Here is a 14809-nt window from a genome sequence, read left to right on the forward strand (position 1 = left end):
TGGCGTATTGCAGGTCATTTACACCTGAGAAGTTGTGCCGCCTTTGTAAGCGATGAGTGGCTCGTTCATGTCAATAAAGTTGTACTTGACAATATAAGAACTCTTAGCACATTGGAGGTCATTTACACCTGAGAAGTTGTGCCGCCTTTGTTAGCGATGAGCGGCTTGTTCATGTCAATAAAGTTGTACTTGACAATCTAACACGATAGGAAACCGTGGATGAATAAAATGTTTACGGGCCCTATAGAAAGTGAAAACTTTGTAATTCAGCGCTAAAGAAATGCGTTGTATGCATGCTCATGCTATTATCACTTGTCTGGTAGTCTTTGCTGATACTACGCTATACGAAGTTTATAGATATTCAATAATCATGAATTCAATGTTTGTTGATACTTTTTGTTATGGATGAACAGCCATACTGTAAGATCATATATAAATTAATAATATATGAAATTTCGAGAATGTATATATATGTAAGAACATTACATTTACCACTCCAAAATGGCCGACGCATTGGCAATAACATTACGATGTATGTATTGAATCAGCATATGTCCTTCCTCTGTTTTGTTTATTGTTTCGTCATACTTACGACTGAAATGTTTAAAAACTGAGAGTCGATATGGCGGAATTTACCCGTGACCAAGGCGGTTCACGCCGAAACGCGTTGGGTAATTTGGCTGTTGATGCTGAATAAATCAATTTGAAACTTGAACCGCGGATTTGTGCCTTTTTGGAAGGAGTGCATGGAGTGCGATGGTGCGCTGTGGAACGACATTAAAGTAACAGGGAGTCTTGGACCCTGTGATTGCACCGAGATGAAAGTGTCCCGGCGATTTCCAAGGATGTGGCTATATATATATATATATATATATATATATATATATATATATATATATATATATATATATATATATATATATTAATTGTTTCGTTTTTGATTATACATTTTTCATACAAAAGCAGTGGACAGCCATGGGGATATGTTTTGCCCTGAGCTTCACTAACATGTTCCTAGGATGATGGGAGGAACAGGTGATTGGTTCCCTGGAGACATTCCCTTCACATGTCATCCTCTGGGTGAGTTTTATTGATGAACCCCTTTATTAATTGGAAAGGGGGATTAGAGAAAGCTAATAACTTTGTAAGTGTATGGAAAAACAATGAGTTCAACCTTACATTTACCAGTGCGATGAGTGACAGCTCCATTAATTTTCTTGATGTCAACGTCAGAGTGATAAACAATGCAATCACTATGAATCTGAATAGGAAAAGCACAGCGGGCAACCCGGTACTCCATAAGAGCAGCAGCCACCCCAAATCCCTCATACAGAGCATTCCTTATGGAGAGCTATCACGTGGTAGATGTAATTGTAGCACTGAGGATGGATTTCTGCAAGAAAATACTATCATGCTCAAAAGATTCAGAGAGAGGGGTTACTCAGTCAGAACACACACTTCGCTTGGCTTAAGAAAAAGCTAGGAAAGTCCAGAGACAAGATTTACTCATTCCCAAAAGACCCACTTACATAAACCCAGGGAGTGGCCAGATGAGATTTAATACTACATTCAATAATCGATCAAGAGATGTTAGGGAGATTTTGACCAAACACTGGGACATCTTACAAAGTGAGAAGAGCCTCAAAGATGTACTAAATGAACACCAACAAAGATTACCTGCAGACGGGGTGTATGTCTTAAAGAAAGACTATGCAATAATGACATTAAGAGAATAACTATGTGGCTAGCCACTAGGAAAAGGTTTTTTTTCACATGCAAGAAGTGCATGGCATGTAGAAACAGTAGGGACACAAAACACTACAATTTACCCCTTAAGTGTGAAACGAGAGGGATTGGTAAATTTATCAACTGTCATTTTGACTTCACGGTTTATGTCTTAATGTGTCATTGCAACAGGTGGTACATTGGAAGTACCATTCATCCAGTAAAGAAACGAGTAGCGGAGCATAAGAGGGCTATTACACACGAGGATAGGCACTATACAGCAGCCAGGCACTTTGCACAGGCACACAACAAAGACAATGGTCTTTTAAGTTTTTTTGTCATTGATAGAATTGAATCTACAATCAAAGATTTTTATAGGGAATTGGCCCTGAGAAGGTTGGAATACATAGTGGAGTTGAACACTAAGATACCGGTGGGTTTCAACACCGATGAAGAGATGGATGTTCATCTGGGTTAGATGCACGGAATGTAGCCATGTGAATATGAACAATGCTCTGTTGATGCTTATCATGCAGACAAATTATTTTCATGATTTTAACCAACGATTTTTGTTGTTTACTTCTTTCTCTTTATTTCTCTCTTTAGTTCTTTTTCACCTTACTCACACTCTATGCTGATAATTCCTACAGGGCTAGCCTAAGACACACCTATAATTGAAATATGTCTGTTGAAGGTCTATACCACTTTTTAACCATAGAATCTTTGGCGGATTTGGAGCCAATGAGACCTAACGTGTATGAAAGAGACCACCAGTTTGTCAACCCTATTTTTATACATACTATTTTTATGGTATATTTATGTATGGACTCTGGACTATTTGGCACCTGAGTGCATCTAGAAAGATGTATTGGTGAGATGTTACGTGGTTTAATACCTCTGGGGTAGATATGTACTCCCAACATGGAGGGCGTCACTGGGTTTGTGCATGGTATTATGTCATGTTAATTGCAGATTCAATATATACATTTTTTTCATAGAATTGTTTTGAATTTTTTTCTTTTCTCTGGGCTCAGGATACCTTCATGTGGGCACAGCCATGCTCCTCCTAGACCTGCAATGTGCACAGCTAGATTTTGTTATCTTGGTGACTGGCTAGTTTAGATATAATGCTTTGTCTTGGTGCATTCTAGATGGGTGTAGAGAATAATCAAGTGCCATATATTTTCTGCTTTCTTAGATCTGAATTATGCTACAGAAAGGTATAGACATAGGATCTCAATTGCAACATTTCTGGAACAAGTTGGAGTACAGCTTACAAGTTCTGATAGAGATGCCTGCCCAATGGGAAAAAATGTCCCTACTTTCTTACCCTGTTTCTTTTGCATATGAGGGAACTGTGGACCCGGCAATTTGGCTCTAGCCAATAGCTCTCACCTCACATTGGGGCTACTGATTTTGTAGACTGTGTAGATGCACATTCACTTACTTAAGGTTAGTCACGGCCAATAGGCACATTGAATGCTCACCTAAGAGCAGTGGTATACGTCAAGTCATGTGTACAAAGACAGTTCGGATTGGTGACCGAAACATTTGGGCGAAGAGACTGTACATGCCAAGGTTGATTTATACATTGGATTATGATTTAATTATTCATGCAGAGGTAATTGGTTTACATTTTTTTTTTTAACGTATTTTATGTGTTTTGTTATCAAGCTGACATGGGGCACTTTATTTCTGTGTTACATGCAATCAATAAACTGACATTCACCGCTGTATTTATGCACCCGTATACTGGACCATACATACACTGTTTATTACAAATCATTTTTGGGGTATTTCATGCGGACAGCAGTGCTTATGGATTTATCGTATTGTCATGAGCAGTTGAAGAAGTGACAACACTTTATGTGTATAAAGGCGTTTCCCACTTGCCTACCGCTATTATGAACTCTAAAATACAATTTGTTAGCCCGTTTTCTATGTTTCAGCAATTATGATGTGTAGTATGCTTTTAACCTATCAGAGAGAGGCAGGTGCCCAGCCGTGATCAAGGCGGCTTTTACGTCAAAACACGTTGGGATGACCTTCGCACTTTTTGGGGTTATTGTGACATTAAACTTCAGTGCAATCATTTTTGGAGTGTGTGTATCCTTTCTGCAAGCCAAGGAGAGATGTGGTCCTGTGATGTATGCCCCACTATATTTATTAATTAGTACTATGATATACTAGCATTTCCGCGTGTATGATGCAACTGCCGTAAACATAACATGTCTTCTCTGGTTACTAAATAACAAACAGTCAGAACATTACACTCACTACATCGGACATGCATGAATACAGCAAACACATCAAATACTGTTTATGGTAACACTCTACCTGCCTGTATCCATCAATGGAAAAAATAGTGAAATGAGAAGATGTCAAACACCATCAGTACAGATATAAAACCCTACTATCTTCTATAACTTTAAGTTAAAAGAAAAACTTTTTGAAAAATATGCCTTTCATTAAGTGTTCTATTAATCCCACTGGACACATTACATGCAAAAAATCCATAACAATATTTGAAATATACAGGGTGCAGGAAGTAAAGACTTCTATAGCTTGTTGTTTTTTAAGTATCAGGTCCAGCACGTTCGACGTGGAACTAATCTCAAATGAGCTGACAATTTCAATCTTATCATCATGGCCAATAATAATGATACCAATGTTAAATAGCACTCGGTACTGCATTTCTGCCACTTCCAAGCACTGGAAGGATGAGGCTGAGTTAGCCTTACTAAGATTTAAACCCCTAGCCAGATGACCACAGCAGATCATCCTTGAATGAGTCCTCTGAGTGTTACCTTGAGTTTCGTTCTCCAATCCTTGTGCAGAGGTTGAAGCTTGGACAAATGGGATTAGTACTTTGCATTGAAAGTAAAAGGTAGGAGGATTCATGAGGGAGTCTCGGGAGGAGCGCGCAAGGCGCCAAACAAGATGATGCCTAACCCGGAACTCCGTATCGCGGCGGGAAATGCTGCAGTGAGTTTCACGGTCACAACATAATTTTCGTATTGAATCAGAGCGTTTCATGCGTCGGAAGGGTCTTCTTCCGTTGTTATGGCTTTTCCCCATCTGTTCTATGAAATTACTTCATAACTACTGCAGCTCTTCTGCAGCCGCCATTTTGAATTTGTCTGTGATGGAATTTTTTCCTTTCTCCTCAGGTACGATACTTATGTAATGACTTTCACCACAACATTATACAGTACCTGCTCTTTCATGCGTAACCAGTCTTTTTCTAGAACAGGAGAGGATTTACTATTTTAGTACAGTCTATTGCGCAGCTACGTTCTGGAATTTTCTTCATAGATTGCGGGGTGTTTGCTGGTGAAAATAGAAATAGACGTAATAATCTCCGTTTATATGAGCTTCCAGACGGTTTGGAGGGTAGTGATTCCATCCATTTCTTCAGCACCTTTCGCATAAAGCTTTTTGACCTTCCTGCATCTACAAATCTGAATATTCAACAAGCTCACAGGCTGGGTCCCCGCTTGTCTTCATCATCTGCTCCTTCGAAACCACGGGGTGTGATTTTTTTATTTCTGAAATTCACAGAACTGTTACAAGTTTTAAATGCAGCTAAACATAAAAACAGCTTGTTTGGTCAGGCTCTAAACTATTTATTTCCCAGGATGTTTCTTCATCAACAGCTAAACGACGGAAATAATTCCTTGATCTTCGTCCAGCTTTACGTGCGCTTGGAGCAAGTTATGGACTATTCCACCCATGTTTGTTCAAGGTTTTTTCCAAAACAACACTTCTACCTTTGATGACCCGGCAGACCTGAGAAAGGTATTCAGTCGCACTCCACAACATCTATGGAAACTTCTGGTCCTCTTTCTTCTATGTCCTCCATACCTTGACTTTCTCCTTTTTCATTACAGACATCTTTTTATTCGCTTTGACTTACCTAATGTTTTTCTTTGTTGGCTATTGTTAACAATTTTCTTATAACATGTCATTCTTATTTTTATTTTTTATGTTTTCTCCCCTCAAATCTCTGCAGGTGTTCTTTTTGACATATCTTTTTATCCATTTCCTACTCGTCTCATATGATTCCCCGTTGTGATGCTTCCTCCCAGGTTGGTTGTGTCGTCTTCCTCTGTGTGTCGCCACTCCTCGTATATCTCTTCTTGTCTTTCCTCAGAAGGTACGTATTACAGTCGTCAATCCTTTTTTTATCTTCATTTACATTCTTATTTTTTATCAATTGATGACATGTACTGTCTTTTCTTAATGTCCTTTCTACTACATTCTTCTTTTACCTCCTTTTTTCTATATTCCCATTCTTTCTGCAACTCTCTCCCCTTATATCATTGTTTCATTTTCTTATGGTTATTATTTTGATTGTTCTACTTCATATATCTCTCAATGTATATACGTTCAGGGTTATATCTTGGAATGTGAAAGGTTTTATTAATTCCATATGGAGGCAGAGAATATTACCTCACTTAGCCTCCTATAATCCTGACTTAGTGCTCTTACAAGAAACCCATTTGGGGAGAGGAGTTGGCCTAATGGCTGGGGCGGTCGTCCTTGAATCTGGGGAACTGAGTTCGAGTCTCAGCAACAACGCTGAACATCCTGTGATTCTGGGCAAATCACTTGATCTCCCCGTGCCTAACAAAACAAACAAAAAAAACAATGAATGTGTCCTCATGTAACGCAACTGGTGCTATGTAAAGTGCTCTGATACCCGATATGGTCAAGTTCACGATATATAAAACTCTGTAAAATAACAACAACAAAAAACAAAACAAAATTTGACAGAAATGGAGGCTTTGAAGCTTAAACGAAGTTGGGTTGGCTCAGTTCTTCTTTCTCCTACCTCTAATAAGAAAAATGGTGTAATCATTCTAGTTCAGAAAAAGTTGAAGTGTTCTGTTATTTCTCAAGAAACAGATTCAGAAGGTAGATGGATAGTAGTTAAGTTACTTGTTCAAAATATATCTTTGAAGCTATGGAGCCATTGGCGGCGTGGGTACGCATGGATGCACAGGTCCGAGGCTTTGAGTGGGCTCCAGAGGTATCTGACAGAATCGCGTTGTATGTGGACGACATCCTATTTTTCCTTACGGCGCTGGATATGTCGGGGGCGCGACTCCTACGGATCAGGCAGTTCTTTGGGGAGACGTCGGGACTCTTTATGATTCCTCGCAAATCTACACTGTGGGTTCTGGGAGACCGCTCAAAGCTAGGCGCGTGGGCGAACGCCAGTCAGCTGGCTGCTGGTGGGCTGAAATATTTGGGAGTGTTCCTGTCGGAGGTGCCGGCTCTTTCCTGGAAGCGCAATATGGCACTGGTGTGGGAGAGGGTCCGCACGGATCTCAAGACCTGGTCTCGTATGCCACTGACGCTGTATGGCTGGTCGGCAATATTTAAGTTGGTGGCGCTTCCTAGGCTGCTCTACCAGCTACAGAATCACCCGTACCCGATCCCGCCTCGATGGTTCCAGCTGGTGAATTCTGTGTTCGGGCAGTTTCTGTGGGAAGGGGGTAAATTGCGCGTGGCCCTTAGAACATGTTTTCTATCCCCTTACTGCGGAGGACTTGCGTCCTCGGATGTCCTGTCTTATTATCAGGCCTCGCATCTCCTTGCCCTTAATGAGTGGTGATATGGCGATAGGAGGGATCCGGTGTATGCATTGGAACGACTGCTTATGGGGTTTAATACACTACACACTATCCTGTATTCGGCGCCCCTGCGCGGCAGCATGCCGTCGGCCATGCGGGTGGTTTTCCTGATATGGCGGCAGGCGTTGCGTCGTATGGGTTGGTGGAACATCTTGACTGGGGAGACCCCCCTTTGGAACAATGGGTGCTTACCAGAACTGGCGGCCTTAAAGGGCTTCCGAGGATGGGCTGATATCGGCATCTCGACCCTGGGGGATGTTATGAGTGGCACGACACTTAAGTCATTCCAGAACCTACAAAGGGAATTTTCTATGCCCCAATCACAATTTTATAGATATCTCCAGTTTCGCCACGCACTGTCCCCTAGCCTGGAGGGCCTGACATCCCTCCCCGAGTTCAGTCCATTGGAAGCGAGACTCTTCATGGGGGATTTAGAGACCAAGAAGATCTCCTGGATCTATCAGGCCCTAGTTATACATTGTTCTACAAAGCTTCAGAAGCTGCGGGGAGACTGGGAGACAGATGTGGGTGCATTAGAAGAGGAGGACTGGCGGCTCCTAGAGAAGCGGCCATAGCGATGCGCCTGTGCCTCATACAATTTAAATATCTGCATAGGGTCTACTTTACCCGGGTCAGACTGTACCGAGCGGGCATGATCGCCGCTCCGGATTGCCTCAGATGTGGACGGGAGGAAGGTACATTTATGCACACTATCTGGCATTGCCTTTCCCTGGACTGGTTTTGGAGGGGGGTGTTTACCTGTCTGTCAGAGGTTCTGAGTTGGGAGCTTCCGCGAACACGACGGTTGGCACTGCTGCATGTCATGGAGGGCATTGGGGGTTATGTTTATAAGCGACATCTTATGCGACTCTGCCTTACACTGGCAAAGCGGGACATCGCCAGGGCATGGAAGGCACCGCTAGCCCCATCGGTGACCGCATGGAAAAACGGCCTAGATTTTTGTATGTGGCTGGAACAGCCCATTTTTGTGGCCAGGGGATGCCCACGCAAGCACTATAAAATATGGAAAAGTTGGGCGGATTACCGGGGGATGTGGCTGGAGCCGCCAGTGGAGGTAGGGGCTCATTCATTGGGATAATTCTTGAGATTAGTCAGGTTGGGGGGGCGCCGGGTAGAGGGGGAATACGGGGGGTGTGTATTATTGTGCTACGACTTTGTTGCAGGGTATTAAGGCTGTAGTAGAGACCGCATGGATATGGTGCGACGCGTGGGGAGAGGAAGGGGGTATTGGGGCGGTTAGTAGTACTTTGTTGTGTATTTTTATTACATTTTTATTACATTCAAGGATGACATGCATAAAAGTAGATTGCTTTTGTAACACGATGCAATATGACTTCGCTGAAGACTCTGATATACAGGGTTCTGTGATATGTATGCAATCGGCAAATAAAATAAAATGTTTTCAAAAAATAGATATATCTTTGACAGTATTTAATGTTTATGGCCCTACCCAACCGGACTACTCTTTCTGGCCCAATATTACAAAAAAATTTATTCAATTGAAAGATGAATTTTTTATTTTAGGAGGTGACTGCAATCAGATTAAAGACTCTTTTATTGACCGCCAGTCCCATGTCCGTTTCATCGCTCTCAGGCTCACAAACAATTTCATAATACAATTTCTAAGACACACCTCGTTGATGCCTGGCGTTAATGTAACCCAGATATAAGAAAATTTTCTTTTTTCTCCCCCCTTCATGGGTCCTTTACTCGATTAGACTACATTATCCCAGAATCTTATTTCCTCCTCAATTAAACCTATGGTAATTTCTGATCATGCCCTGGTTGTTACTGATTTTGACTTATTCCGACCGCAACCCAGATCTTCCAGATGGAGGTTTAATAATTTCCTAATTTTTCTTCTTCCTTTATTTCTTTTGCTGAGGAGTTTTTCTCCCTGAATGCAGATCCAAATTCTTCCCCTTCATTGATTTTGGATACATTTATAGCTGTCGCTTGTGGCTTTATTATAAATTTTGTGTCCGGAAAAAAGAAAAAAAACACGTAATCGATATAATAGTTTATTAGCAAACATCAAACGTCTAGAACATCAATTCTATTCTTCCTCTTCTAGTTCACCTCCAGAAGAAATTATTTGTGCAAAGTTAGACTTTAATAAAGTAACCACAGACAATGCTTCATCTATTTTTTCACGTAGTAGTGCCCGTTATTATGGCGGATGTAATAAAGTCGGTAAGCTTCTGGCTAATTACCTCAAAGCTCGAAAAGAACATGTATCAATAGACTCCATTCAGTTGGCGGAAGGGAAACATCTCTTTAAGGAACAGGCTATTCTAGAAGAATTTGTGAAATGTAATAAATCTGTATATACACCGGAATTTCCTACATCCACTTCTTTATTCAATACTTACCTTGCTCAATCTACTCCCTCTTCACGTGAAAACTTGGACTTCAATGCTCTTGAGTCAGATATATCGGTGAAAGAAATAGCCAAATCTTTAAATCTTCTCAAAAAAGAGAAAACTCCGGGTCCAGATGGTTTTAGGGTAGAATTCTATTTACATTTTTCAAACTAACTACTCTAAAAACTCTTGCACCTTTCTCATAATTTTCACACTATTGGTAAGGCTGAGGGTACATTTTTGAAAGCCACAATATGCTTAATCCACAAGGAAGGTCGCATCCCCAAACTTTGTAAGAATTACCGCCCTATATCCCTGGTTAATGTTGATTACACATTTTTTGCCAAATTATTTGCCCTACGTCTCAAACCTCTTTTGCCTACTCTAATTGGACCAGAACAATGCAGCTTTGTTAAAGGCAGACTAACATATGATAATTTCTGGTTGTTTCTTAACGTTCTTAATAAAGCTTCCACCCTTTCCTATTCCTTAGCTGCAGTCTCTATCAATGCGGAAAAGTCGTTTAATAGAGTTGATTAGTCCTTTTTATTTAAATCTCTTTATTGGCACGGTTTTGGTCCCAAAAGTATTTCTCCTATTTCCTTACTTTATACGAATCCCAGTACTTCTGTCTTAGTTAATGACCTTATTTTGCAACTCTTTCCATTGGAACGAGGTGTACAGGCTGTCCCTTATCCCCTCTCCCATTTGTTTAATCTATTGAACCCTTTTTATTTCGTATTCGTCAAAATGCTTCTATTTCTGGGTGTATTTATGGAGATTCTCATTTGAAAATATCAGCTTATGCAGACACTATTTTGCTTTTCATTTCCAATCCTGAAACCTGTATTTCCTCTTTATTTTAAGAATTCTCTGATTTTTCTATGGTTTCTGGCTACAAAAGTAATCCTGATAAGACAGAAATGATCCCCATTACAAAATTTAGTTTTAAACAACATTTTGATTTGACAGGTTTCCGATGGAACAACTCTACAATTAAATACTTAGGAATTTGGTTCAATAATTCCATTCTAGAATCGGTTAAAATCAATATGAAGGAAGCTTATGATCGTATATCTAACCTCCTTTCCTCTTGAAATCCTCTTTTTCTTTCTTTGTGGGGTCTTCTTAATTCCATTAAGATGATGATTACCCCTATCTTGCTATACATTTTTTCAATGCTACCCATTCACATCCCTTCCATATATTTTTAAAAAATGGACTCCCTTCTTTCTACATTTTTATGGCATGATAGGAAACCTAGAATGTTCTTGACTCATCTTAGGAAACCAAAATCCATTGGAGGAGTCATATTTCCTGACTTCAGACTCTATCATAAAGTTTTTTGCCTGAAGCAAGCATCTAAATGGCTTCTTACAGACATCTCCCCTTTCACACCTTTATGGGTTAAAGTGGAATGTACTTTGATTGTTCCTTTCTCTGTGAATGAAATTCTTGCATTTACTGCAAATTAAACATCACATCTCTTCCACTAATTCGTCATACATGCTCTGTATTAAAATATCATTGTCAGCCAAAGATCTCTACTATGAAATCGTTTCTACAATCACCTCTCTGGTATAACAACCTTTTTACTATTAAAAATAAACCTTTATATTAGAAATCTTGGAGACTCCAAGGAATAGCTTGGGTTTGTGATATGTTTGATGGCATGACCCCTTGTTCTTTCCCTCATTTTCAAGCTACATTTAAGTGTACGCGCTCATTATGGCAGAATTTCTCATCACTTATGGAGTTAATATTGGATATCTTTTATTCCATTCCTTCTAATAATTCTACGTCCTCAGATGATCCAATTACAAAAAATATATATTTATTTCCGAAGGCTTCCTTGATCTATAAATGTCTCTTTACCCCAGACTCTGTTAGTTCTAAAACTAATTTAGAATTGGCTTAGTAGAGGGATTTGGATTGTGTGTGGAGCATTGATTTCTGGAACAAAATCTGGGCAAGATCATTAAAAATGTATAGATCTGCTTCTACTACCCAATCTATGTTTTTTCTTTATCACAGGTTGTATTTTACTCCCTAATCAATAGCTACATTCTTGCATATTAATAACGATTCTGTTGGTCCTGTAAATCCCCTCTAGCTGATTTGTTCCATCTTTTATTTTCTTGTCCCAATGTAACCTACTTCTGGGTGAACATATGGTCTACTATATCCAAACTTTTAAAGTTAAATATCTCTTTATTCAATGATATTCTTTTTGCAGGACGTTTGATAGAATCCTTGGGTTTGCCTGTCCATGAACAAGGTTTATTTGATCTTATGTTGGCTTTAGCATTTCACCAAATCACACTAAATTGGAAATTCTCTACTAATCTTTCAGATAAGTCTTGGTGGAATAATGTTTGTCACTATAATAGACTGGATATTGCTTTTGCCTCCTCTTACAATCCACTTGCTAATAGAGAATTATATTGATTACCATTAATTAATTATTTAAATAATGTTGCAAAAAGGCAAGTATGTATTAAACGTTCTGAAAATTTTAAAGTGCTGTAAGTTATTTTCTCTGCTTAGTTACTCTGTTATTTCTCAATATTATATCGTTTTTTAGGTAGATTAACAATTTTGTTCTTTGTGATCACTGTGTAATGATACAAGATCTTCAGTTGTAGAATTATATTCTATCCTCTTCCCCCTCCTCCGTATAAAAATGTCAAAATGTAAAATGCTTTCTACTTTGTTTAATATTTGCCGTCTTTTTCTTGTTATTTCAGTTTAAGATAATGTGTATGGCTTATACTCTGTATGTGTACTTCACTTCAAATAAAGCTTTTTAATCTTAAAAAAACAGGGAGTCTCAAACAAATATTATGTTACATTTTTTGTGCATCTTTGTAATATTCAAAAAAAGAAAGAAAGCGTGCTGCATGCTGGGAAAGAATACCTTTGCTCCCAATACTGGAGCCATACTCACCTCAGGGCCAAAATCAGGGAAGAGCACCTGGAACCAGTCTTTGTGCTGGAACTGGAGGATGAAATCTGGGGCAGGACTTGGCGCAGGCAAGGTTGGTGATGGTGGAGGTGGGGGTGGACTTTCAGCTCTGATTTTGACAGTAGTGCTGGGCCGTTTTGATGGCAGCGGTGGTAAAGAGACTTTGAAATCCTATGAAGGAAATAAATAAGGGTTAGTCCTGTCAGAAGCCCAGCAGAGGCCTCATCTGGTCAGTGTGATGCACCATCATAGAGTGGAGTTCCTGTACTGTGACACTCTGCTCCATCTCTGGAGTAAGTAGTCTGACAGAACGGCCAAGCAACAAGAAACAGCAGTTAGAGGATGTACTAGAGAAATGTCTAGAGAGTACAGATAAGAACAACCACCAAGATCAGAGAAGGGCCGCACTGTGACAACTTACACAAACAAAACGTTCAATTTTTTTTTTCAAACAGATGGAAACATTGCTATAGAAGGGAAAGACTTGTAAGAAGGGCCTTGCATCGATTGACAGCATCTAATGTCCAGAGCACACAGGGTCAGGCTGAAGAGCCTAGGGTGCACAAATCGTAGAGATCCAGAGAAACGCAGCAAGCAAATGCCCAGATTAGCGAAGGGTCCATGGGGCTTCTCTATTATAATGGATGAGTCCTGAGAATGGAGGGTTGGATGCAGGAGGGCCGTGGAAACACTTAGGCAGCGGTGCTGTCCCATACCATATATTCATCTTATGAGAAGGTACCAAAAACATGCCAACCAGATAGATAGGAGACCCCACCGGCATTCAGAAACTTCAAAGAATAAAATGGTCAGAGATAAAGACAGATATGTTAACAGCACAGGTTAATAAAATAGGCTTTTTGGGCACCTCATACATTATTTCTCAATCATGTAGGCCAATGATTTGTGGGGAGTATCAAAAGTAGCAATGAGTGGTTCTCTAGTGAACAGAAAGAAATTAAGCATGCCTTGAATGGAAAACTGAGAAATGTAACACATACTATCAGTCATAACAAGACAACACAAGAAGTAATTCAAGTGATAGTCTGGTACCAGATAACAATCTGGGAAGCAAAGCGGTCTGCCCAAGACAAGCAATGGTTAGACTTATTTGAAGCCTGTAAAGCCAGTCAATATTTTGGATCTACGTTAACCATTGCAATAACGAAGAGACATGTGCAGAAGTAAATGGATGTTGTGGGCAAAGTTTGTGCCAAAAATATTGCATGCAAGAATCAGAGACTTGGGAGGGGATCAGAAACTCATGTGTCTCTGCCAGGCTGGTATCCAGAAAGGCTGAAAGGTTAAAGAGAATATCCTAGCACTCTCAGATTGATTCACTGTGTCACGCACACCAAGGGGCTCGCGTCTATGCTGTCGTTACAGATTTAAAAACTGCCTATGATACTGTTGATCACAGTTTGGTATGGTAAAAGCTAAGAAGATGGGAATGCACGATCTACTATGAAAGGCAATAATGTCGCTCGACACAAAAACCTGGGTATGAGTCAAATTAGGCCCAGCATTAATCACTGCATTCAAGGTCTGTAGGAATAAAGGCCCAAAGCTAGGCTGTGTCTTGTCTCACCTATGAAGTCCTTTGTATGAAGTTGATGGTGTCGTGTCTGCACGGCGCTAATAATGACAGACACGAAGGGTTCTCTTTAGGACACTTTATTTCTTGTCCTCACACCAGCATGACCCTACTCATAACTGCCTGGCTGTTCCCCTTCTCCGCCCCTTCCTGTCGGGGCAGTCCTCCCATTACTCCACCCACTCTGCTCCGCCCACGCAGCCACTAGACCACCTCATCTCTACATCTCCCCCTTTGTTAGCAAATGAAATGAGTCACCAAGAATTACATCTCTTCAATCAGCCGCTTGGGCTGGCGGATTGTTTGTCGTGGTCTGAGTGTGCGTCCGTCAGGCACTGCAGTGGTGCCGGCGCCGGGTATCTGTCCCGGGTGGCTGCCACCGTCGCTCTGTGCTTCGGACTGTCGCGTTCTTGAAGGTGTCATTCGCGACTCAAGCGTCTCTTGTAGAACTGGGCTGCACTTCTGAAAGTGGGACACGTTTCTGGTTACGCGCCTGCTGTCT

General features: G+C 40.5%; 1 protein-coding gene across 1 annotated transcript in view; it reads right to left on the reverse strand.

The window, feature by feature from the left end:
• WDR97 (WD repeat domain 97) overlaps nt 1-14809 on the reverse strand; it is a 619749-nt gene that overhangs the window by 206692 nt on the left and 398248 nt on the right. The window contains exon 19 of the mRNA XM_085604522.1: nt 12696-12884. Coding sequence (XP_085460648.1) covers nt 12696-12884 — 189 coding nt within the window. The remainder of the gene's footprint in view (nt 1-12695; nt 12885-14809) is intronic.

Source organism: Triturus cristatus, chromosome 5_1 (genome assembly GCF_964204655.1).
Source record: "Triturus cristatus chromosome 5_1, aTriCri1.1, whole genome shotgun sequence".
In the NCBI taxonomy this organism is placed as follows: Eukaryota; Metazoa; Chordata; class Amphibia; order Caudata; family Salamandridae; genus Triturus; species Triturus cristatus.